The sequence below is a fragment of the Xenopus laevis genome, chromosome 1L (genome assembly GCF_017654675.1).
Source record: "Xenopus laevis strain J_2021 chromosome 1L, Xenopus_laevis_v10.1, whole genome shotgun sequence".
NCBI classification, from domain to species: Eukaryota; Metazoa; Chordata; class Amphibia; order Anura; family Pipidae; genus Xenopus; species Xenopus laevis.
This window is the reverse complement of record NC_054371.1, coordinates 156651926-156675928: the sequence shown is the minus strand read 5'-3', so window position 1 is coordinate 156675928 and position 24003 is coordinate 156651926. Positions and strand designations below refer to the sequence as shown.

The window sequence follows — 24003 nt, the reverse complement described above, 5'->3', positions numbered from 1 at the left end:
CATGGACTGCCTTTGGCTCTCAAACAACACAGTACATTAATGCACAATGTTTTATTCACATTGTTGCAGCTGCACTATTAAGAAATACAATTTAAAGGCAATATCTTGGAGTGATACTTCAGATAGAATTGTCATTCTTAATAGAAGATCCTCTGGTGTGTACAATGGAACCTCTATTGGTGCATGTTTTGTGACATCTTAGAAATGTCTTTATTATCATAATGTAACTGCCTGTTCGGCACTATAATCATTGATTTGTATGGCCAGGTATAATATTTACTGTGTGCCTGAAATATTTTAATACTGTATCTTAGGGCTTTGTGTGTGCATGTGTGATAAACATCCTTTATGGCAGCCTTGTGCACTGTACCTGCCACATGTCACAGCATTATATTTGTATTGACAACATTGTTGATCCCTATTGTGCTATACTTGCTATTGTGCTATTCTCTTTCTTCCTGAGCAGATTATGTGTATTTCTGCTCTGCATGACTGCAGTATGTTTAAGAACTATGTGAGGGCTCACTGTGTATAGTGAATGAATGACTGCAGCATTTGTAGCTGTTTCACCAAGGTATAGCTATATCTACTTATCATTTGCTATTGTCATGCACACAAGTGCAAGGGTATAGAGAGATGCAAAATTAAGGTCCGAGAAAATAGCCTATGCAGGTTGTCCTCTGTACCTTGCACTGGCATACATATAGGAATAAACACAAACACACAGTTGTACTTGTATTTGTCAAAAATTACAACTTAATAAACTGTGTTACACCCTACTTCCAGAGGTCTATGTTACTTATCCATGGCAAAATTGGGGGGTACAGAAAAGTAGGTGTTGTGGGCTGGTGACCAGAATTGGTTGGGTTGGATAGGTGGGATTGAAAGCGCAGAGATAAACCACTATTTCTATTTGTGCAGTTAAAAGATGCTGTTATCTTGCAACCATGGGGACCAATTTTCCTATAATTTGAGGTACATCCCCTTTGAAAGTATGTTAACTTGTACAGAAGGATATTTGTTTTTACAATTTCTTTCCACTTCAGATATTCAGTGTAACAGTTTTGTTGTGAAATTTACACTTTTGCAACAAAATCTGTTGCATGTGTGCTGAAGAGCTGACCTGTGCCTGTCATTCCACATGCATCCAGGAACCATAAAGTTTAGAAATCCCAGTGGAAAAAACAGCCCCTCTGTCATTAACCTGGGACTGGGGACATTTCTGCAGCATCTGTAATTTCTCAAAATGGGTTCTGAGGCTTTTGAACAGATGGGGATATTAGCTTCACCAAGGTGGGGGCAAATATCATGTTTTCAATTCACTGTGGTAATGTATCGATCTGTGACCTTCTGAACTGGGTCTTTAAAGCATAATGTAGATTAAATTATTAAAAGAACAATGTGTTAAAGGGCATGTAAAGGCAAAAAAATAAAATCCCATTTTTACTTTCTTTAATGAAAAATAAACCTGTCTCCAATATACTTTAATTAAAAAATGTGTACTGTTTTTATAAGAAACCTGCACTGTGTGCAGTGAAATTCTCCCTTAATTTACTGCTGTGGATAGTAATTGTCAGACGGTCTCTAACTGCTCTGCAGGGAAACAATCATACTTATGAACTGCAGGGGGGAGCCCTGCCTTACTTCCCAGACATGCAGAACTCAAGCAGCTTTGTTTGTTTCCCTGTAGAGCAGTCGGCAACTGTGTAGAGATTTGTATTGGATTTTATTTTTGCCTTTACATCCCCTTTACTGTTTCCAACTTAAGCTGCAGGGACAAAGATCATGGTGCCAGATTTAAACAGATAAACTGGGATTCTATTTGGAGCATTATTTTGCTGCAGCCACTGGTTCTGCAGAGTTGGAGAAAGTTTGTATTAAACAATACAAAAACTATAAAATCCACATTAGATTACATGACAACACAGGATATATTCGGTATATTCTGATTATTAATTAGTCTTGCAGTATCGGCTTCTGGCAGATATAATTTGACTTGTGTTGTTTTGAAAATTTATGACGATCCCTAAGCAGCCCAGACCACACTGAGCATGTGCACAGTTTTGGTCTTGCAAAGATGTTTAACAAAGTTACAAGATGGTGACCCCCTGTGGCCAACTTTGAAAGCATAAATCAATTGTTTGATTAGACTTAAGGTGCAGTAAGTTCATGTTTATGTTTAGTATATAGCATTTATAGCCTTATTCTATTTTAGACTTTACTTCCACTTTAAGGTTAATTGAACTTCTGTTTTAGTGCTTCCGGTGGTTTTTCCCTTGGTCAGGTCCCATATGAGGGCTAATTGCATAATTATGGAGAATGGTTGTAGATACCATCTGGGAGTACAGCTTTGGTAGTTTGAGCCACAGATGGTATCTCCAACCATCAATCAACTGTCCCTTTGGCGATAATGACATCAAAGCTCTCTTTAAGGGTTAATATTTATTCCCATCTATGTAAGTGCCCTGGAGTAGTACTGTATAACATTCCAAGAAAGTATCTAACATTTTAAAGTGGACCTGTTACCCAGACATAAAAGCTGTAAAATAAAAGTCCTTTTCAAATTAAACATAAAATCCAAATTCTTTTTTTTATTAAAGCATTCTTAGCTGTTGTAAACTCATTTAAAAATCTCAGCTGTCAATCAAATATTGCCTGCCCCTCCTCTATGCCTTAGGCATAGAGGTGGGGCAAGAAATTACTTTCACTTTCCATTTAGCACTTCCTAGATGTCCCCACATTCCCCCATTGTGTAGCCAGTGCATGGGGATGAATATCAGGTCCCCCATTCTGGTGCACAAACAAGATTCTGAGATGATGCAAAGCTTGCCTTAATAACAGTGTGCACAAAATGGCTCCTGCCTGCTTGCTATAATTATGAATTCCCAGACTGATGGAAACAAGCTTCAAATAATTTATACAGTCTAATTTTGCTTGACTAACATGATAAAATAGGATTTGGAATAATATTTTTGGGTAACGGGTCCCCTTTAAGAACAAATGTTTTCATTCTATCAATTTCTGCATTGTTGAAGTATCAATATGGAGGGTAACAGTATCCCTTTGAACTGGGGGTATAATATAATAGCACAGGGCTGTTGTGGAGAATTTTATCTTCTCTGTGTGTAGGTGGCGAGGTTGTAATGGTATGGTGGGGTTGGTTTCTTAATCCTTTGGGTTTTCTGTCTCTTCCTACCTTCAGCTTGTCTGGGATATGTACTATCAAATGTTATTCTCCACCTGGGATAGTAGGGAAGTTATCTTGCATGCTGGGTCTTCAACACTGGTCTATAGTGGTTGTGTGGTGTACTTTACATCTGATATGTGCCTTTCCATTTTATTGTTCTGTCCCACATCTTGCTTAATAATATTGAAGTAAATGTTATGCTCATCATACTTATTTAGGACAGTGACATAATTTGTGTCTGCAATGTTCAAACTGTCCTCCGAAGAAGGCGCTTCTTCAGGTGCTTGAGCAAGGTTTGAAGAGGGCTGTGAGATCATATTAGAGGGTTATGTGTTTCTCTTTCTGTGTATGAAACCGACAAAATGACTTAAAGTTTGTGTGGCACTAAGGGTTACCTGATGGTTTTTCGAGTGACAAGGAGTTTCCTACTTGTGGTCTTGGATGTCTGCATTGTGGGTTCACGCTGCTAATAGCAAGCGGATGTGCCTTCGGTTTTCTTCATCTGCGCTATAGAGACGTGCCAGGGGTCTCAGCTGGTGAGATCCATCTGTGTAGGTGAGCAAGGAGTTAACGGGGGGGGGGCGTGGGAAAAAATTGCTGTACGGGGCCCCATGATTTCTGAGTAAACATTGGTGTAACAATTTGTTGCAGTAGCAGGACTTCTAAGCTGCCTGCTGGATGGTGGAATACATGAAGGAGGCATAGGGGGGCACATGAACAGATTATTTTTAACCGGTACCAGTTAAAAAGCACAGATATGCCCTGGACCCTTGTGCTATTTGAATGAGCACCAAGAAGTGCCATTCTAAGAGCAAGAAGAGCCTGCACTTTGCACTTCTCCCATGGCTTCTTAAATGATTATATATATCTGTATTCTATTGTTACTTAAAGCCTTTGTGCGTGTTTAGTGTTGCAACAAGCATAATGACAACTAAACTCTTTTTTTATATTTCTGTCTCATCTAGAAAATGTACTTACTCAGACTGCACAGAACTCAAGCTGTCTTTCTCAGTTCTTCTTTATAATGTACTTTATTCCTGGATATTATGATGTCAGGGCTGTACCTGAGAAACCATTATGACTAATGCTCACTGTCTTTCAGAAGTCCTTCTGTAGTTGTGACCTCTCTAGTTTTGATCAATACACACTGGTAATGAGTGTTTGGTTGTGACAAATTCTATTACAGTTCTGAGCCAGATTATGTGCAAAGCTCTCTAGGCTCCTGCCTAAGGCTATATCAGTTCTAGAGGTGCCCACCAGGATTGAGAGAATTGTCTGAAGCAGCATAAGATCAGGATCAAGGGCAAAACAGATTGTGACCCATGGTCAATTAGTTGTTAATGAACAAGTCTGAGCCTTCAGCTGATGGTAGTTGTTATTTGTTTTACTTCAACAAGAACTGAATGGCTCATGGTTCATGAGGGGCATCTCTCCTCAGTAGAAATTTTGTTACCATCCTGCCATACTATGCCTATTGTTCATCATTGGTCCTATCCACAGATGAACTACAGATGATGAACTGCAATGTATAACAATGTGTTAGGCCCTGGGCAGTCGTCACTCTTTGTATGCCAACATGCCAATGCATTGGCTTTGGTAATTCACTACCTTCCATAGGTCCCTGCTTTATTTTATCCATCCCTAATCACAAACACATAATACTCTAATCAATTGTGATTTTGGCATGTTGTGTAATGCAAGGCAAAATGGGATGATATGAAGCAGTGATGAGTGATGCTTCCTGATGAGTATCACATACAATTATTTGTACAATTATGTTTTGCACTGAAACTAATATTACTGGTTTAAAAACATTTATTAAAGTTGGTACTGAAATCGAATAATTGAATCAATTGAAAAATTGAATCAGACCCATTTTACATACAGTATGTAGGACATTTTTAACATTTTAGGAGCAGATACAAAATTTCTTGCCATTACTGTATATTGTTTTTGTGACCACTGGGATGCTAAACAGTTAAGAGAAAAGGACAAGCAATAGGAAGATTCCAATAATGCATTAGTAAGTTGAACAAGAAAATGAAAAAAATACCACTCAGGGAAAAAGAACAAAATTTATTCCATCTCAAATGGAAATAAATACTCCTCCCATCTGCAGGGGAACAGGCCCACAGGGGAGACTTGGATCAATTCACTTCTGTATTGCTGTGCAGTGGAATGCAGAAAAATCTTCTGTTAGGAAAATGCAGGTACATGTGTCTAAATATTCTTAATGTTTTATCATTGCTTGTAGGATAATTAGACGTACTTGCTCATTCTTTGGTCTTAAGAATGACTGTCAACAACGGGTAATGTCAATTTTTATAAGCATTAGAGGGCACTTTGTCAAAATTAAAAATGTTAAGAAAGATTTATGATAGAAGAAGGCAACAAATAAGAAGATAAGGGCTGACCATGTGCACATAGCAGGAGATATAAAGAAACATATAATCCAAGCAGCTCTAAGTGAAAGGATGAACAGATGAATAAAGCACAATCTCATTTATCTCATATGACAAGCAACTTTATTGCCCCTCTGAAACAGTTAGTGCCATTACACAAACCATACTGGCATGTGTCTTTGTATAGTTTATGCCAAGATAAGTAGAGCTTAATCTGGTTCTTGTATTGCATCATTTTAGGCTAAGGGCTCGTACTGTCAGCCGTTTTGCCCTGTGTTCCCCTGTGGTCAGTATTCTTGCATTCTACCGCAATAGGCACTTGGATGCCCCTGTGTGAGTATAGCACTATAGGGAAATACAGGCTCTGTTTCATTCTGTGCTCCCCTGCGGTGGAACTATTTTATTAGAATAAACAGATAAATATTATTCCTTGCACCCTGCAGCATGTCCCATACTTAACATCACACTCACTGAACCTCACACTATGACTAACAGCTTTGACACAATAATAAGACAGAGGTTATAATTATGTGAATAGGTGCATGGACATGTCAAACAGAGACACAGATTATTGTTCATTTATGATGCACTGTAGTGCTGAGTAACCTCATAAGAAATTATAATCTATTTTTATTTTTGTACAGAGATTCGGGAGGCCTTCAAGGTGTTTGACCGAGATGGAAATGGATTCATCTCCAAACAAGAGCTGGGCACAGCAATGCGATCTCTGGGGTATATGCCAAATGAAGTGGAACTAGAAATCATTATACAGCGACTGGACATGGACGGTAAGATCTAAGAGCATTCTTTATGTACCTTCTGGAAAAGCACATTTTCTGGATTTTGTATGCAAGCTGGATGGAGAACTGACTGGCACTGTTTTGTTTTTTCAGGATCAGCATTTAATTAAGGCCATTGCTTAGATTTCTGATGCATAGTTTAGATTTTTTTGTGTGCATATTTTGTATGACATCATTATATAACCGTTATACTGTAGTAAAATTTAAGATGGGGAATCCCAGTATCTGAGTCAGGACTCTGTTACTGTTTAGAGTTGATCACCATATAAGTTTTTAAAAAAACAACTTTTTATACATTTCAGGGGTGTATTTATACATAGGTGTGGGCAAATGTATTTTTTTAAAGAAAAAATATATTATCTCCCCAGCCATTGCCAGACCTTATTGTCTAAATCCAGCAGCAGAGCTAGTAAGGTGAGGGGTGCCTGTTGGGTCATTAGTGTGTACGAAGTAATGTCACGTGCATGAATATGACATCACACTCATGCACAGTTAGCTGACTTTTGGGGGGGGCATCCTTAGATCCAGTGCCTCGAGTGAGGCAGGACCAAAATACAGCACTGTAATACATTTGTTACAAAGTTGTGGAGGCCTAATTATTAAAGCTTGAATTTTCTCTAAACTTTTCTTTAGAACTTTCTCTAAATCCACAAATGTCATGAAAGTTATTAAAAGATCTGAATAAAAAGAATACGAACAGAAAATTATGCTAAATGATCTAAAAAAAAACAGAATACATCTAAAAGCTCTCATAATTCAGTTTTCAGACAATTTCTAACGGAAAAAAAAATCAGAAAACCCTCTAAAAGTCCAAATTGATTTAAAATGGTCCAATAGGATCTGCTCAACTCCCATTGACTTCTATAGGACCTTAACAACTTTTGCCTGGCAAAGTTATTGGAAAGGGCTGGGGAAGACCCAGCGGTCTTGGTATACATAGGTAACAATGACAAATTTAGAGAAAGCTGGAAGTCCTCAAGAATGATTTTTAAAAAAACTAGGTGAAAAGCTGAGAGCGAAGACTTCCACTCTAATTTTCTCAGAGGTATTATTAGGAAGATGAATGCGTGGCTGAGAGTCTGGTGTAGGGAGGAGGGCTTTTGGTTCTTGGAGAACTGGGATGATTTCTCAATCGGCTACAGGCTCTTTGCGAGGGATGGGCTGCACCTCAGTGATGATGGTGCGACTGCTTTGGGGGAGAAGATGGCTAGAGGGTTGTAAGGGGGAGGATGCACTAAAGGATTCCATGGCAGATATGTTAAATGAGGAAGCGGGCATAGTAAGGGGAAATGGGGGAGGAGATCTGGTTGGTGGTACTGTTAAGGACAGGGAGGACCACATGTATACAAAATTCTCACGCTAGTTCCAGCATTAAATGTATGTTATCAAATGCAAGGAGTCTGACTGGTAAAATGGGAGAGCTGGAGGTGCTGGCACTGGAGAAAAAATATGATGTGATTGGTGTTGCCGAAACATGGTTGAATGAGTCACATGACTGGGCAGTAAATATCAGCAGCTATACTTTGTTTCGGAGGGACAGAGGCAATAGAAAAGGAGGAGGGGTATGTCTGTTTTTAGGCAGGATTTAAAAGCTAATATAAAGGAGGAGGTGATGTTACAAAATGAAGGGACAGAAGTCTTATGGGTGGAGCTTGTCACTGATTGTATAGAGTCCAGAAAATTAAAGTGGACCTGTCACCCAGACACAAAAATCTGTATAATAAAAGTCCTTCTTAAAGTAAACATGAAATCCAATTTCTATTTTTTATGAAAGCATTCATAGCTGTTGTAAGCGTATTTAAAAATCTCAGCTGTCAATCAAATATTGTCTGCCTCTCCTCTAGGCCTTAGATATAGAGGCGGGGCAGACAATTACTTTCAATTTCCATTCAGCACTTCCTAGATGTCACTGCTCTCTACACATTCCCCCCCCCCCCCTCTTCACCGTTTAATTGTGTAGCCAGTGCATGGGGATGGACATCAGGTCCCCCATTCTGATGCACAAACAAGATTCTGAGATGATGCAAGGCTTGTCTTAATAACAGTGTCCACAAAATGGCTCCTGTCTGCTTGCTATAATTATGAATTCCCAGACTGAAGGAAACAAGATTCAAATAATTTATATAGTGTAATTAAAGTTAATTTTGCTTTACTAATGTGATAAAATAGGATTTTGAATATTTTTTTTGAGACGGTCCCCTTTAATTGCTATAGACCCCCTAATGTCAGTGAAGAGGAGGTAGCTCCTGATGCAAATATAAAAGGCTGCTAGTTTGAGTAAAGTAATAGTAATGGGGGATTTTAGTAGTAATTCCTATATTTAAAAATGGATTACTATATCAGCCTGGCAATTATAGGCCAGTAAGTTTGCTATCTGTGGTGGGCAAATTATTTGAAGGTTTGTTAAGGGATCATGGGAGGAGGGGGTTATTATTCCATTTTACAGAGCACTGGTAAGGCCCCATCTCCCATCTCTGCAATGTTGGTCTCCAGCACTCAAACAGGACATTTGCATTAGAGAGGGTATAGAGAAGGGCAACTAAGCTGGTAAAAGGTATGGAAAATCTCAGCTATGAAGAAAGACTGACTTGGGGTTTTTCACGCTGGAGTAAAGGCGCTTAAGGGGAGGATATGATAACTATGTATAACTATATAAGGGGATCGTAGAATAACCTCTCTAATGCTTTATTTACCAGTAGGTCCTTCCAGATGACAAGGGGGCACCGATTCCGATTAGAAGAAGGGAGGTTCCATCTAAATATTTGGAAGGGGTTTTTTACAGTGAGAGCTGTGAAGATGTGGAATTCTCTCCCTGAATCAGTCGTACAGGCTGATACAATATATAGCTTTAAGAAGTGGTGGATGGCTTCTTAGCAAATTAGGTAATACTGGGTTATAAAAGATAGCTCATAGTACAAGTTGATCCAGGGACTAGAACGATTGCCATCTTGTAGTCAGGAAAGGATTTTTTCCCCTTCTGAGGCAATTTAGAGAGGCTTCAAATTGGGGTTAGCAGTTAGACAGGTTATACTCTATATAGACTTAAAAGCTTGGACTTGATGAACGTGTGTCCTTTTTCTTTCAATAGTTTTTATTGAGTTTTAACATTTTAAGAAGAATAAGTAGTTATAACAGTTATGCAATAACATCAAGTATTTACTTAGAGAAAAGGAATGAAGAGAGAGAGAAGAGTAGAGATGGAACCGGTCCTGTTCCAAACCAGTGGGTCGATCGATTAAAGAAAGAGAAAGGAAATAAAGCAAAATAAACTTTGACGGCATATTATGTAACATTTGTATTGAACGTTGCATGCTCTAGAGTGGTTTCCGTGAGGTCCCTTAAATATCATAATAGAAGATACTTCTATTGGCTTACAGTTGAAGGAATTACCTGAAATACATCTGTTAGGTATTAGTTATTCCACATCTGAGACGTGTGTCCTTTTTCAACCTAACTTACTATGTTACTATGTTACTATAGTACTTAGCAAGAGCTAGTAACACATCTATTAGACAGTAAGTCAGCTTGGTTCAAAGGTGTAGACACTGCAGAATGGTCATTTCCTTAAAGCTAAGCAGACAGGATTGCCGCTGCAAACAACCTTCTATTTGGAGGATCAGAGTGATTTTCTTGTTGCAAACCTACAGGAGAGAACAATTCATTAGATTATAAAATTGGTTAAGACAAATTAAGTCATTATTTTGCTCTCTGTTAGCAAAACAAACTTACTCTTCTAATTCATTTAGATTCTCTTTGGGAACCTGTAAAAAAGGCAGGGCACACAGGCAGAGTATGGCACACACAGGGAGCACAGGGCAGGAAGAGTATGGCACACCCAAGGTGAATAGGGCAGGCATAGTATGGTACACCGAGGGATCATAGGGCAGGCAGAGTATGGCATGAACAGGGAGTATAAGGCAGGCAGAATACGGCACACACAGGGAGCATATTGCAGGCAGAGTATGGCACATAAAGGCAGGGTAGGACAGGCAGAGTATGGCAAACACATAGAGGTACTGAGAAAACCACGCGCAAACACATAGAGGTCACAGAGGTTTTATTACACGGTCTCAGAATTTTTTAAGAGTGAAAAAATGGAAATTAGCTATTTTTGAGTCATTTACTAGCACATTCTATAGTTAGTTTCAAGAAAGGGTTGGCTGCATTATATTTAGCAAGAAAATACATGCCTATTACTGTTCCTACTTATTATACAATAGTGATGGTGACCCACAGTCTACTTCAATTGTGATTTTGGAGTCAGGAATGATATTCTTTGCATTCATCCTTCTTGCCATAACATTGCTAATTCTCTATCACCAAAAGAATGCAGCAAGGTGAGTGAGTAGAAAGCATGTCTTGTGTGTCTGTGATGGGATGTGGTGGTTGGGCAAAGTGGGCAGACAAAGCTACTCGAACAGTCCTCATCAATCCTTGCTCATGATCTATTCAGTGATACCATAAAATAATACAGTATCTGCTGTAGTAATGTTTTAAGACAATATACACAACTTAGGGCTTGTTGCTCAATAGTGACTGCAGGACACATGGATAACTAATGATTTTGCAAAAAATAAGTCTGAACTGAAGCAAAGGGTTTTAACATAGCAGTGGAACTGATGCAGAGATACTGAGAACAGACAGAGCAGATGGTTCCTTGAACTTGCTAGGTAAATATTGTTTTTCAAATGTATACATATTGCAGCATGTTATTCCATCAAGAAATATTGAAACTTTCTTCCATTTTATCTATTCAGACAAACTCAGATTTTTTCATCCTTCTCTTATTTTCTACTTTCGTACTTGAAATACATTGTTTTAGTATGATATGCATGTTTGACTAATTGACTTAACACTTTTACACAAAACTGTTATTAGACATATGGTTCCTTACTATTCATATTTACGTCACTATTCTTACTATGTTCTACTCCTTCCCATTATTTTTTCTCTAATGTACTTTGGTGATACATAAAGTTTTATACTGGCTGGTTCTTGCTGTCAAATACATAAAACATGTAGGTGTGTCTGTTATGTGCTTAGACCCACCAAGGGGCCCAGCCCTCAACTTTTTCCCCATTTCTAGATATTAGTTATATTGTTATTTTAACATTTCAGAAGAAGGACATTGGATTTTGTTGATCAACCCTTGAAAGCCAAGGTCAGCTTCTCCTTGGTGTGGCAGGTCTGTGCAGAGCAATTGTCAGGACATCCAAAGTCTTTTTAAAGAAAAATGGAGCTTACAGCAATATCCATTAAATAAAGGCAGCTTCCTTTTACCAAATAGTTTGAAAAGGAAAATCAACTTTAATTAGCAGTATAACATAAAAATGTAACAGCAGATTCACAAACCTCTTTTTCCTTCCCTAAAGGAAATTGAATGAATTGTCTAGTGTTGAGCATATTTAACAATATAAAAAGGAACATAGGTCCTTCATTTGCAAAGGTCCTTGGTCCTGTTATTTACTCTGACTTTGATTCACTAAAATGTTCTATTAATGCCCTGTCGTCCTCTTACTGTTGACTGTTGTTACTGTCTTACTGTTCTTTACTGCAACACTGAAGAGTAGTACTCTGTTAGGAAATAAGTCTTGTTCCTCTCTTCGGGATGGTGGAAGAATGAATTATTCAGTGACTATCTCTCAGGACAGATGAGCCAGCAGGAGAGAGATTTCCATTTAGCAAATGCATCTAGGGAAATTAATGCCAGCTCTTATGTTCTGCATTCCTTTTTGGCTTCTGATTTCACCATGCCTGAGAGTAGTTATGGGAAACTGAGGAAACTACAACTGGAAATATATGTTCATGTATTCAGTAAATTGAACAATATATATATATATATAAGTATGTAAGTATACTTTCTAGGGTTGCCACCTTTGCTGGTTGTAAAATATGAGCAAGGTAATGATATTAGGAGTTGGGTCAAGTATGTTGAGGGCATGGTCATGACACCAAGGGCAGATTGGTGACATCCAGGGGCGGGCAGTGACTTTGCAGGGATACAGGAATACAGTGTCAGGGGTGCAGTGATAGGCATTTCGAACCAGCCAGACCCTTAAAATTATGCTATCTGGTTCAAAACCAGACAGGTGGCAACCAATACTTATACAACCAATACTTACTTTTCTGTTGCTTCCTTCTATCCTTTTGTGTACTTATCTATGTTCTGTTTTTAGGAGAAAGCCAAGCCAGCACTTGCTGTTATATAGATGTATAAATTGAAAGAATGTTTTGGAGTAAGGTTCCCATGGATCCTTGTTTCCTAGGGACAAGCTCCAGTTTCAGGGAAAACTGTTCCTGGGAAATATCCCCCAATTGACCTTGTCATAAAAATTCCCCATGTAGTATGTATTGAAGAAAGTAAGGGAGATGTATCATATCTAAATAAGATTTTTTAACTGCCCGGGAATAATAGGAGGACCGGAAAATAAATTTTAAGATAAAAAGGGAAAAATATCTGGCTGAGAACTAGAGTGGGTGTGGTTTAATGGAGGAACAGTGGCATAACTACCATACATCAGACCCCACAACTGGAGAGCCCCAAGGGCCCAGACCATCACATTGCTTTAAATTCTCCACCTACCACAAACTATTCAACTGGTGGTCAGGTGGGGTCAGGGAAAAAGGGGGAGATTATGTGTGTCTGAAGGTGCTCTGTTAAGTTACAGCACTGATGGGGTAGTGAAAAGTAGGCGTCACCTATAAAAAAAAAAAACTTGAATCGCTCAAATCATTCGAGTTTTAGGGCAAAACCCCCTGAAAAAACTTGAACATCATGAAGGCTTTTAACATGTTCAAATGGTTCAAGGGACTTTTGCCATTGACTCCTACATGACCTTGACAGGTTTTAGATAGGGTTTTTAGATTCAAGCTATTTCCAGCGTCAGGGTATAAACAATCTCAAAAAATTTTAGTATTTTTTCAAACTAACCCGAAAATGTGAGTTTTTACAAAAATACAGGTATACAAGTAGAAAACGCTAATGTTGTGGATTACACAACTCAAACCAAATCTGCCCCTGAGTGGACACTAATGTGTAGGTGCAAGTTAGTGCACACACCAATTTGTGGGTGCATACTATTATGCTGAAATCTGTGGCAATTCCTGCATTGTTGGAAAATCTCAGTGCTTTATGTGTGTTCTTGCTCTTTGTACATTGCACTTGCATTCATAAATAAGCCTTGTAAGGTAGATGGAAAAAGTGCCAAAAGAAACAACATTAAACAATATGCTACAGTTAAGCGAACAGCTTTTTCTACAGCTGTTAGAAGAGCTCCCCTACTAAGAAACAACACTACATTTGAACCAGGTTGTTTTTTAAATATGAGGCAACAAAAGTAAAAAAAAAAATGATATTGCAATAGATTTCATTGAAAAGTTTTCCAGGCAAAGATCTTTTAGGAACTAAGGCTATCTCTAGCAAATGATGGAAAGGTTTAAGTTTTAGCTTAAAAAGGACTCATAATCTCAGAAACACAAGAAGAGGAAAGTTCCTTTTATCCTTACTTTTGTCAGCACTGGACAAGGGTAGAGTTAAATCAATTAAACAAAAGTGGAAATCCAGATTCTTATGCAAGAAATAAAAGTTTAAATGAACAGTAACACCAAAAAATGTAAGTGTTTTAAAGTAATGAAAATATCATGTACTGTTGCCCTGCACTGGTAAAACGGATCTGTTTGCTTCAGAAACACTACTATAGTTCATATAAACAAGCTGCTGTGTAGCAATGGCGGAAATTGAACTCTCTCCACACACGGTCCAAAAATCATACGAATCCTCGATTCATATGATCAGATCTTTGCGTCTATGGCCAGCTTAAGTTTAGATAAGCATGCTGTTATTTAGCCATGGGGGCAGCCATTCAAAGCTGAAAAGGGAGAAAAGGCACAAGATAAACAGTATGTAACAGATAAGCTCTGTAATATATAATGGGATTCTTCAGAACTTATCTGTTATCTACTGTGTATCATGAGCTTGAATGGCTGCCCCCAGCAGCTTGTTTATATAAACCAGAGATCCCCAACCAGTAGCTTGTGAGCAACATGTTGCTCTCCAACCTCTTGGACCTTGCTCTGAGTGTGCTTATTTTAAATTCCAGGCTTGGAAGCAACTTTTAATTGCATAAAAACTACAGTGGTGTGAAAAACTATTTGCCCCCTTCCTGATTTCTTATTCTTTTGCATGTTTGTCACACTTAAATGTTTCTGCTCATCAAAAACCGTTAACTATTAGTCAAAGATAACATAATTGAACACAAAATGCAGTTTTTAAATGAAGGTTTACGTTATTAAGGGAGAAAAAAAACTCCAAATCTACATGGGCCTGTGTGAAAAAGTGATTGCCCCCCTTGTTAAAAAATAACTTAACTGTGGTTTATCACACCTGAGTTCAATTTCAAAGGTTATAAAGCCATTTCTAAAGCTTTGGGACTCCAGCGAACCACAGTGAGAGCCACATAGGGGCTACCAAACCAAACCACAGTGAGAGTCCACATAGGGGCTACCAAATAGCCAATCACAGCCCTTATTTGGCACCCCAGGAACATTTTTCGTGCTTGTGTTGCTCAACCACTCTATTTACATTAGAATGTGGCTCACGGGTAAAAAAAAGGCTGGGGACCTCAGATGTAATCTATAGTTTTGTTTCTTCAGCAAATACATCAGTTTTACCAGTGCAGGGTAACATTATATTGTCATTCTTTTTAAACACTTTCAGTTTTAAGTGTTACTGTTCCTTTCAGTTCCTTTCTTTAGGAATGTTAGCAACTGATTCATGAGATATGGGCCTTTCTGCTGACAGCTTGTAGATTTGAAACAGCAACGCATACAATCAGAAACGCTTTTAAGGTGGGTGCAAAAACTGTTGAAATTGGATAACAAAATTATTCTCATTATGGAGATATAAGACTGAAGCTGAGGTGTTGGCTTCAGATGTTCAGTCCATCTTAGAGCTGTCCCTTTCATGTACTGATTTTACCACCTATGTTAACCCCAATTGCTTCACTTTCAGACTAACCTGGATCAGCTTCCAATCCAAAGCATTTGTGATCCAAAGTATTTCCAAAGCCTTAGAGATGTTCATGTCAGATGATTTCATGGAAGTAAGATCTTCAGGGAGAAGTAAACTCTTTTTAACTTACGTGTGCCAAAAGTCAGGCACCCCCAAATGATTATATTTACTTACACCAGGCCGGTACTCCTATCAGCAGAAAACTGCTCTGGCCCGGGGTTCTTCCAGTGAGCACCAAGGAGCAATCATCTTCTTCCAATTCTTCTTTCTTCAAATTTCCCAGGGCAGACACATGTGCAGTAGAGTGAAATAACCAGCTTTTCTGCTGTGCATGCACAGCTGCACGAAGAAGAAGCAGGAAGAGGATTGGTAATTGCTGGAAAAACCCCTGGCCTGTGCAGTTTTCTGCTGATAGGAACACCAGCCCAGGGTGTCAGGTTAGTAAATACAATCACTTAAAGGGGAACTAAAGCTTAACTGACTACATGGCTAGAAATGTTGTACATTATGTTTTGGGCTTCTGTACCAGCTCAAGGGAACCACAGCCCTTTAGCAGGGAAGATCTGTGCCACCAAAGATGCCCCAGTAGCTCTTTTCTGCTGATTCACTGCATATGCTCTGTGCTGCTGTCACTTACTGAGTTTAGGGACCCACTCACAATATACAGTACACATAGAATAGAAATGTCACAATATAAGGCTAATTAATTAGTAATTAATACAAATAATTACTATATAACAGCACAGAAACCAGTGCAACTAGCGTCAGAATTAAATAATCAACCATGTAGATTCAGCTTATATTTCAGACAAACCACATTTTCTGCTTGATAATTTGTGACGACCCCTAAGCTTAGCTCAGAGCCCACTGAGCATGTGAGTGTCACAGACACTTTCCAAGATGGTGACCCCCTGTGACAAGTTAGAAGTCCTGGATCATTGCTGCTATTGACAAGCTGAAATTTTAGGCTGGTGCAATAAGTTCAGTATATACAGTAAAATATGGCATTTTAGCCATATTTATTTGAAGGGTTTAGTTCTCCTTTAAGGGTGCCTAACTTTTGGCACCCAAAATTAAAAAAAGACTTTCCTTCTTCTTTAAAAGTCATGCAGTCCTTTCAGTATTTGTTGAAGGCCATTTCTGTAACGTCATTTTGGTGAAACAGACAACAACATCATTTATTAGCTGTGTCCAAGGAAGCCCACACATATTTTGACAAACCTGAGCGCTCCTCCTAGACACAATGATAATCGTTGTTCTTTCCTTACGAGAACATCAAAAAAAAGTAAGGTAAAATGAACATTTTGGTATACATCTCTTCTTTTAAATATATGTCAATGTATCAATATAAAATAAACACATGACAGAAAAAACAATATTATAATGTACAAATACATCTACTAGACACAAATCAATTGAAGAGTGAGAAGAGTGAGAATTATAAACAGGGCCAATAAAGTTTACTGCATAAAGGATCTTTTAGCTTTGCAATCCCTTTTCCCAATAATAGACTTTTATTACTGGAATAAGACTTTCTTTTTCTGTGCACTCATACACAAAGGTCAGGTTGTTTACATCACATAGATGGAATATTTTCATTTTTACAAATTAATTAACATGTAAACAAAATGAAATACAAAACAGAATCAATCATAAAATCAGTAAATGACAAAAAAGCAAAAACATCATGCACCTTGCAAATTATGATCTTTTATCAAGTTAATCAGACCACAGGGATGCAAATCTGGATTGCCGAATTATCTTCAAATGAACTTGAATACCATTAGTAACTGGTCTACTCTTTCTTTTATGGTTTTGCCTTCCTATTCTGCCTCTCTGGTTGGTATTTGCTAACAAGCAAAATTAACAAGCAAGTGGGACCCTGACAACCGAATATTCCATCCTGTTTTATTCCAAACAGGATGTTATTTTTTGCAGCTAAACAGTAAATAGGTCAAATAATTTGAATAAAAGATAGGGAACAATAGTCAAGATGTTCTTCACAGCATGTTATAAATGGATGTTTCACAGTGGAGTGATTAGTAAGCTAACACAAGTTTAAAATAAAACTCCTGCTATTATAGAGTTATAAATTCTTTTCTCAATGGTCATTAAACATGGAATGGAATTGTTTTAATAAATACACACCCTGCAAAATGGCATTAGCAGAGATACTTGCTGTACCTTACCCTGCCTGTGTACTACATTTAAATATGTATCAGACTTATTTCCCAGTTTATTTCATGCCAGTGTTGTGGCACATGGGGAACACAGTGCTGCACATTATTTGTATAATTATGAAGGGACTGCTAAAGCAGAAATCCTTGCTTTTTTCTCTGTTGTTTAATGGACCTTTAGATAATAAATAACCTTTTCCTATTACAAAGAGAGAAAAGGTATTTTTCAATCAAAAATCAAAATCAGGCTTTTTAGAAAGTGAAGAATTTGTGTAAACAAATTTATAGCATGCTATGGTGTTTCTGGCCATTTTTAAGTCTGATTGTTAAATCTCATTGATCAAGATGAACAATTTATTCAGAGCAGCCTGCAAATTCTGTCGTTATGCCCAGCTTGACTCTTACCTCTGCCTACAGGATGCTGTTTAATTAGGTTTAGCCAAGCAATACAAAAGGTAATCCAAGAATCTTATTTTAATTCTATGGGATTTGCCAGGCAGATAAACATAATTATGTGCTTCCTTAGTTTCTATCTTAGCATCTATCTTAACCCTGCGATTAACAGGGATCTTATGGCCATATAGTGATTTTAGCACAATATTCGTGAAACCCAGCATTTGTGCTTCGGTATATATATATATATAGAGCTTTACATGCAAGTTAAGGTCAAATACTGCTGCATTAAAAGATGCCAGTTTGAGATATCGCATACCTTGTGGTATCTATTTATAATTAAAAGTAGGTCCAATTAGCTTCTGTTGGGGGTTCAGTTCATTTGTTGTGACTGATTTAAAGGGGTGGTTCAACTTTAAGTTAACAATTAGTATGTTATAGAATCAGCAGCATAACAATGTGCCTCTGTACCCTCCCGCCAAAAAAGTCTTAAGAGGGGCCCGATTCGCACAATCACTCTTGCTGCGCCCCCAATACCCGCCCACCTGCCTGCCCGCCCCCACCTTCGCTGTTTTCCGATGTTCCCTGCCAGCTCTCAATTAGGAGAGCAACTGCAGAGGGGAGATTTGCTTAACTTAGAGGAGGCAGGCCCTGCATCCTAACCCAGGCACCCCATGACTGCAGGGTCTGCTTCCTCTTTAGTTATGCCACTTTATAGAATGGCTAATTATTAGCAACTTTTCATTTGGCCTTCATTTTTTCTTTTTTAAATTTTTTGAATTATTTGCCTTTTTTGCCTCTTTCTAGCTTTCAAATGGGGTCATTACCCCATCTAAAAAACAAATGCTCTGTAAGGCTACAAATGTATTGTTATTACTACTTTTTATTGCTCTTATTTTTATTTAGGCCTCTCCTATTCATATTCCAGACTCTTATTTAAATCAATGCATGGTTGCTAGGGCAATTTGGACCCTATCAACCAGATTGCTGCAAACTGGAGAACTGCTGGATAAAAAGCTAAATAACTCAAAAACCACAAATAATAAAAAATGAAAATGAATTGCAAATTGTCTCAGAATAGCACTCTCTACCTCATTTAGGGGCAGATTTATCAAGGGTCGAAGTGAATTCGAGGGAATTTTCTAAGTAATTTTTTGGATACTTCGACCATCGAATAGGATACTACGACTTCGAATTCGATTCGAAGTAAAATAGTTTGAATATTCGATAATCAAAGTACTGTCTCTTTAAAAAAACTTTGAATTCAAAACTTTGCCAAATTAAACCTGCTGAAGTGCTATGTTAGCCTATGGGGACCTTCTAGAGCAGTTTTTTGAAGTCAAAGAAAATCGTTTGATCAATCACTGAAATCCTTAGAATCGTTAGATTTTACTTTGACCGCAAATGGCCAAATTTGATGAAAAAAACCTTCGACTTCGATATTCGAAGTAATTCAATTCGATGGTCGAATTTCAAAGTATTTTCAGCTTCGAAATTCAACCCTTGATAAATCTGCCCCTTAAAGTTGAACAACCCTTTCATTCCTGGTTCCAGGTCTGTTAAAAGGAGCGGGTTCAGGGAACCTTATCTCTAATTTTTAAAATGTATGACTAAATTCCCTGAGTCATTCTTGTTCTTTCAGACAAAAGAATATATGCATTTCAATATGTATCACTTATGCACTGATCACATTTTCAACATTGATTCTTTGACCTGAATTGTAATGATTTACTTTGACTGGATTTATGAAAGGGCAGGGAGGTAATTTGCCCTCAGCCCAAAGTACTGCAGAGGCCACCATTAGAATAAAATAGTGTGATATTATTAGAGACATATATTAGATTTTTTCATTATACACATGAGGGAATTTCACAATCTGTAGCCATCCAGTTTCTGTTAGACCACACTTTCCCACAGCCATTGGATTAACATAATTGTTTCCCTTCAGGTTGATGCCCCCAGCCCCCAAGCATATCAAGAGCCCCCCCCTTCTCTAACGATACTTCAATAAAGTGTATCTTATGATCCCATAATGCAACTGTCCGATGAAAAAAAAGTATATATAGACTCCTATCTTTTTTTCTCTTGCTTCTTGACTATCTTTCTTCTTGCTTTTTCTTTCTGTCCACACTTTCTTGTCCCTATAAAATATTGCTGTTAATAGCTGCAAAGTAGACTCTGTTGTTATAACAGTTGTTAATAATAATCTTCTATATGTGGCCGCAACTGAAATTTTCTTCATTCCTATCCCCATTAGCAACCAAACAAACTTATATTTGATATCATTTTCCCATAGTTGGATACATTTGTGCTTACACTTGTCCTTTCTTGTGAACCTGTGACAATTTGCTTACTGTTTGCTCTCTGACAATCCTTCCAAACTCCATATACTGCTTCTTATTATTCTGCATGTCTTACATATTTACATTATCTCTCTCTCACATGATTTCCCACTTCATTTCTTATGTACATTGTATTGGCTTTGTACCCTGGTTTCTTAAGTTCTCTCTTTACTCTTACATGGGACCTTTCTTTTATAATAATTATTTTTGTTCTCATGCTCTGACATAATTTTTCCACACCTGGTTTTACCAAACGCCCCGACATTTTATATTATCACACTATCTTCTTGGCTTACCATTTGTTTCTGCTGGAAATGTGCATTGGGAATTCCAAAGTGTCTATGGAATGCTAGTGTACAGTGCACAAAGTACACCAACCACAGTGAAAAATAACTGAGGTTATGAAGCGCAGGTACAAAGGTACAATATCTCAGGCTTAACTTTTCATCAGGAGTCTATAATCTATTTTGGGTCCCACAAAAATCCCAAATAAATGTCACCATTATTTTAACATCAATCAAGACAAAAGACTGTGTGCTTGAGGGAGCTTTCTTTTGGGTCAGTAAAATTCATCCAGTTTCCATGTTCAGACATGCATTCCGGGAGGAACTCTACAATGTATTTTACATTCAGGGCTTCATTCATGATTTTAGGAACAAAGTTTACAAATATAGACCCGTGGGTGAGTTGCCAATTCAGGCAATGCACTATATAAATCAGAGTAGGATTGAATGTATATAAAATGTACATTTTATTTCTTATTAGTTAAAAAGTTTAGTTAGTAAAAAGCAAAAAACATATCAGATGCCAGGAGGGTCTATTCCCATTTTTCATGGTTATCAACCACTTTTTCCAAGGGATCACTATAACATGCCTTCCCTTTTATATGCGACTCTTCACTATTTTTCACCTTATGGCGTTTCCTTTTACTTATGCAATTTCTTCTTCATTCGCATGTACTTTTTCCATTTCATTTCTGACCTTTCCACTTCTCTCTATCTCTTACTTCAAAATTCCTTTTCGGTTCTGTTTTTTTGTGCAATTTACTTTCTAATTCAAACATGTTTTTCTATTATTTACCCTTGTTTCCCTTGGATAGTCATGTGTTGGGCCTTTCTAATTCTATGCAACATTCTCTGTGTTTGCATTTTCAAATGAGAGATATTCTTCCCCTGCTCACATTTTGTTCTTCCTTTCTCTTAGGTGATGGGCAGGTTGATTTTGAAGAGTTTGTGACATTACTGGGACCAAAGATCACAACATCTGGAATCCCAGACAAGTTTCATGGTGCTGACTTTGACACTGTATTTTGGAAGGTATGGTGTTCATGTATGGATGTAGATATTGAGTACATGTGTGGGTATCACTTTACTTGGGTCTGTGTCTATGTGTCTGTTTGTGTAGGTATGCTCTACTCAGAGATGTCACTCCTGTGTTCCTTATTCATTAACCTACAGTGAGGTTCTCCTATGTGCTTTGGGCATACCCTTTCAGTGTCTTGTTTATGGTATGTTACCATTATGTCCCACATGAAACATCTGCTTAGATTGATGAAATACCTGTTATATGCACATATCAGATATGTTTCAGTTGAATGTTGCTCCTGCATTTAACTTCATATCCCTGGTGTGTCCTCGCAGTGTGACATGCAGTCACTGTCAGTGGAGGAATTGAAGAGGTTGTTGTACGACACTTTCTGTGAGCATCTGTCCATGCGTGACATTGAGAATATCATATTGACAGAGGAGGCCGGAAACCTGGGAACAAGAGGGGATTGTTCTGTCGATATGGAGAGTAAGTGTCTCTTTGTCTAGAGGCAGTGCCACATTACTTAGAAGCATTGCATGGAAAAGGGGACATTGTCTCTTGTTCCCATCCTAACAATGAGCAGGACAGGGGCCTCTGGAGATATAGCTTTTGCCTCTGTTGGGTTTCATTCCTTTAAGCAATAAAACACACACACACACAGTAAAAGGGAACATGTTTAAAAATAAACTGGCAATCTCATGATTATTTTACAGCAAACAGAGGGGGAAAAAATTGAAGCTGCAATGACAAACCATATCAGGTTCTAAATAATGAATGTTAAAAACTTCTGGAACTTAAAACATTATTTCAACATATCTGCATTTTTAAAATAATAAATAAAAAATAAGATGCTTCCATATAACATATAATCTGTGATATAATGACATTCTTCAGTGTGCCTTTATGTCTGCCCCAATAACCTAGTGCTTCCTCTGGTGTCCTTCATGGCAAGTGTGCAGAAGAGTCCAGCCTTCAAGCATAGTTAATGTGTCCCATTATAAAAAATATCTCTGCCTTAGCACAGTTAGTTGAATCATTCAAACTGATTTTCCAACATAAGCCCTGTTAGCTGTTGTTGCATTCCTAGCATCCTATAGCTACATCTGCAGATATCCCTGTGCTAGATGCACTTGAGGTACTCATTTCTTATGTGTCTTTATAAGCTATTAAACTATTTCTTACCTGTTCTAGGTTCTCCAAACCAGCAAATTCGACAGACCTGCGTAAGGAAGAGTCTGATCTGCGCCTTTGCCATCGCTTTCATTATTAGTGTGATGCTTATAGCAGCCAATCAGGTCCTACGCAGTGGCATGAAGTGATAAAATAGGATTTTCTCTAAAAGACCAACATAGGAACTTTCCTGTGTGTCTGACTCTTTCCTTCTCACTGATCTACAAATGGACGTCAGGACCTAAAAAGAAGAACCTACCACACAAACAAAGTCAAATCCAGAGGATGGCCCCTCAGGTCTCATGCATGGGAAGATTTGCATGGAAATGCATGGGCATTTAAGTTGTCAGGTGACCATCTGTGCTTTTATAATCTGTAACACAAAGGGACCTTATATCTTTGCTCTCTCTCTCTCTCTCTCTCTCTCTCTCTCTCTCTCTCTCTCTCTCTCTCTCTCTCTCTCTCTCTATATATATAATAGATGTACATATATATAAGAATATACAAATATATATTTATGAGCAATAACGTTTTTGGTCTGCAAAGGGGTTAAGTCTTTGAGATAATGTCAAAATATTTAATGGACATCGATTAAAAAAAAAAAAATAATGTAACATTTTGTACCCTGCCAGCAAAAAGGCAGATGAAGTGAAATAATGTCTTCCCTCCCCAATGTGACCCGCCTTAACCCCTTTAATGCAGGAAGTTAATATTACATGTAGCTGTCTGTTTCCTTCCATGTCTGTCTGTTGAGGCTTGTGTTTAACGTTTATGCAGCAAACCCCAAGTGCGTGATTCTCTGTAATACAGGGGGTTATTATGATATTTTAAATCCTAAACTGACAAAATCAGCACTGAATTTGCAGGTCACTTTGGGAGTGATGGGGTTTATATTTGTCTGCCTCAAATCAGGTTTGTCCTTTGTCATAATATTTAATCTTATAAATCTGAGCTAAAAACAGAGAACCGTGCTCTCTTCTTCCTTTTGTTATTACGAACACCCCCATTTAGTTTTTTTAACTGATCTCTGTACTGTTTCACATGAAGAGCTTTTTTTAGGTTTGCCTAAAATCATTCAGCCTTTTGCCTGGCACTTGTCACAATCCCCTCTAATTGCTTGTTTCTCTCTATCCATGTTCTTGCCTGTTTTGTCCTAGGTTTTAATTCTGCCTTCTGTATTTTTTTAATTGCAATAAAATCTGTAAGATCTGGAA

At 37.9% G+C, this 24003-nt stretch overlaps 1 protein-coding gene across 1 annotated transcript in view; it reads left to right on the top strand.

The window, feature by feature from the left end:
* Nucleotides 1-24003, top strand: part of cabp7.L (calcium binding protein 7 L homeolog) — a 41105-nt gene extending 17102 nt beyond the window's left edge. Inside the window, exons 2-5 of the mRNA XM_018260476.2 lie at nucleotides 6234-6377; nucleotides 21515-21627; nucleotides 21952-22105; nucleotides 22811-24003. Of these exons, the coding sequence (XP_018115965.1) occupies nucleotides 6234-6377; nucleotides 21515-21627; nucleotides 21952-22105; nucleotides 22811-22938 (539 nt within the window). The 3' untranslated portion in view covers nucleotides 22939-24003. The remainder of the gene's footprint in view (nucleotides 1-6233; nucleotides 6378-21514; nucleotides 21628-21951; nucleotides 22106-22810) is intronic.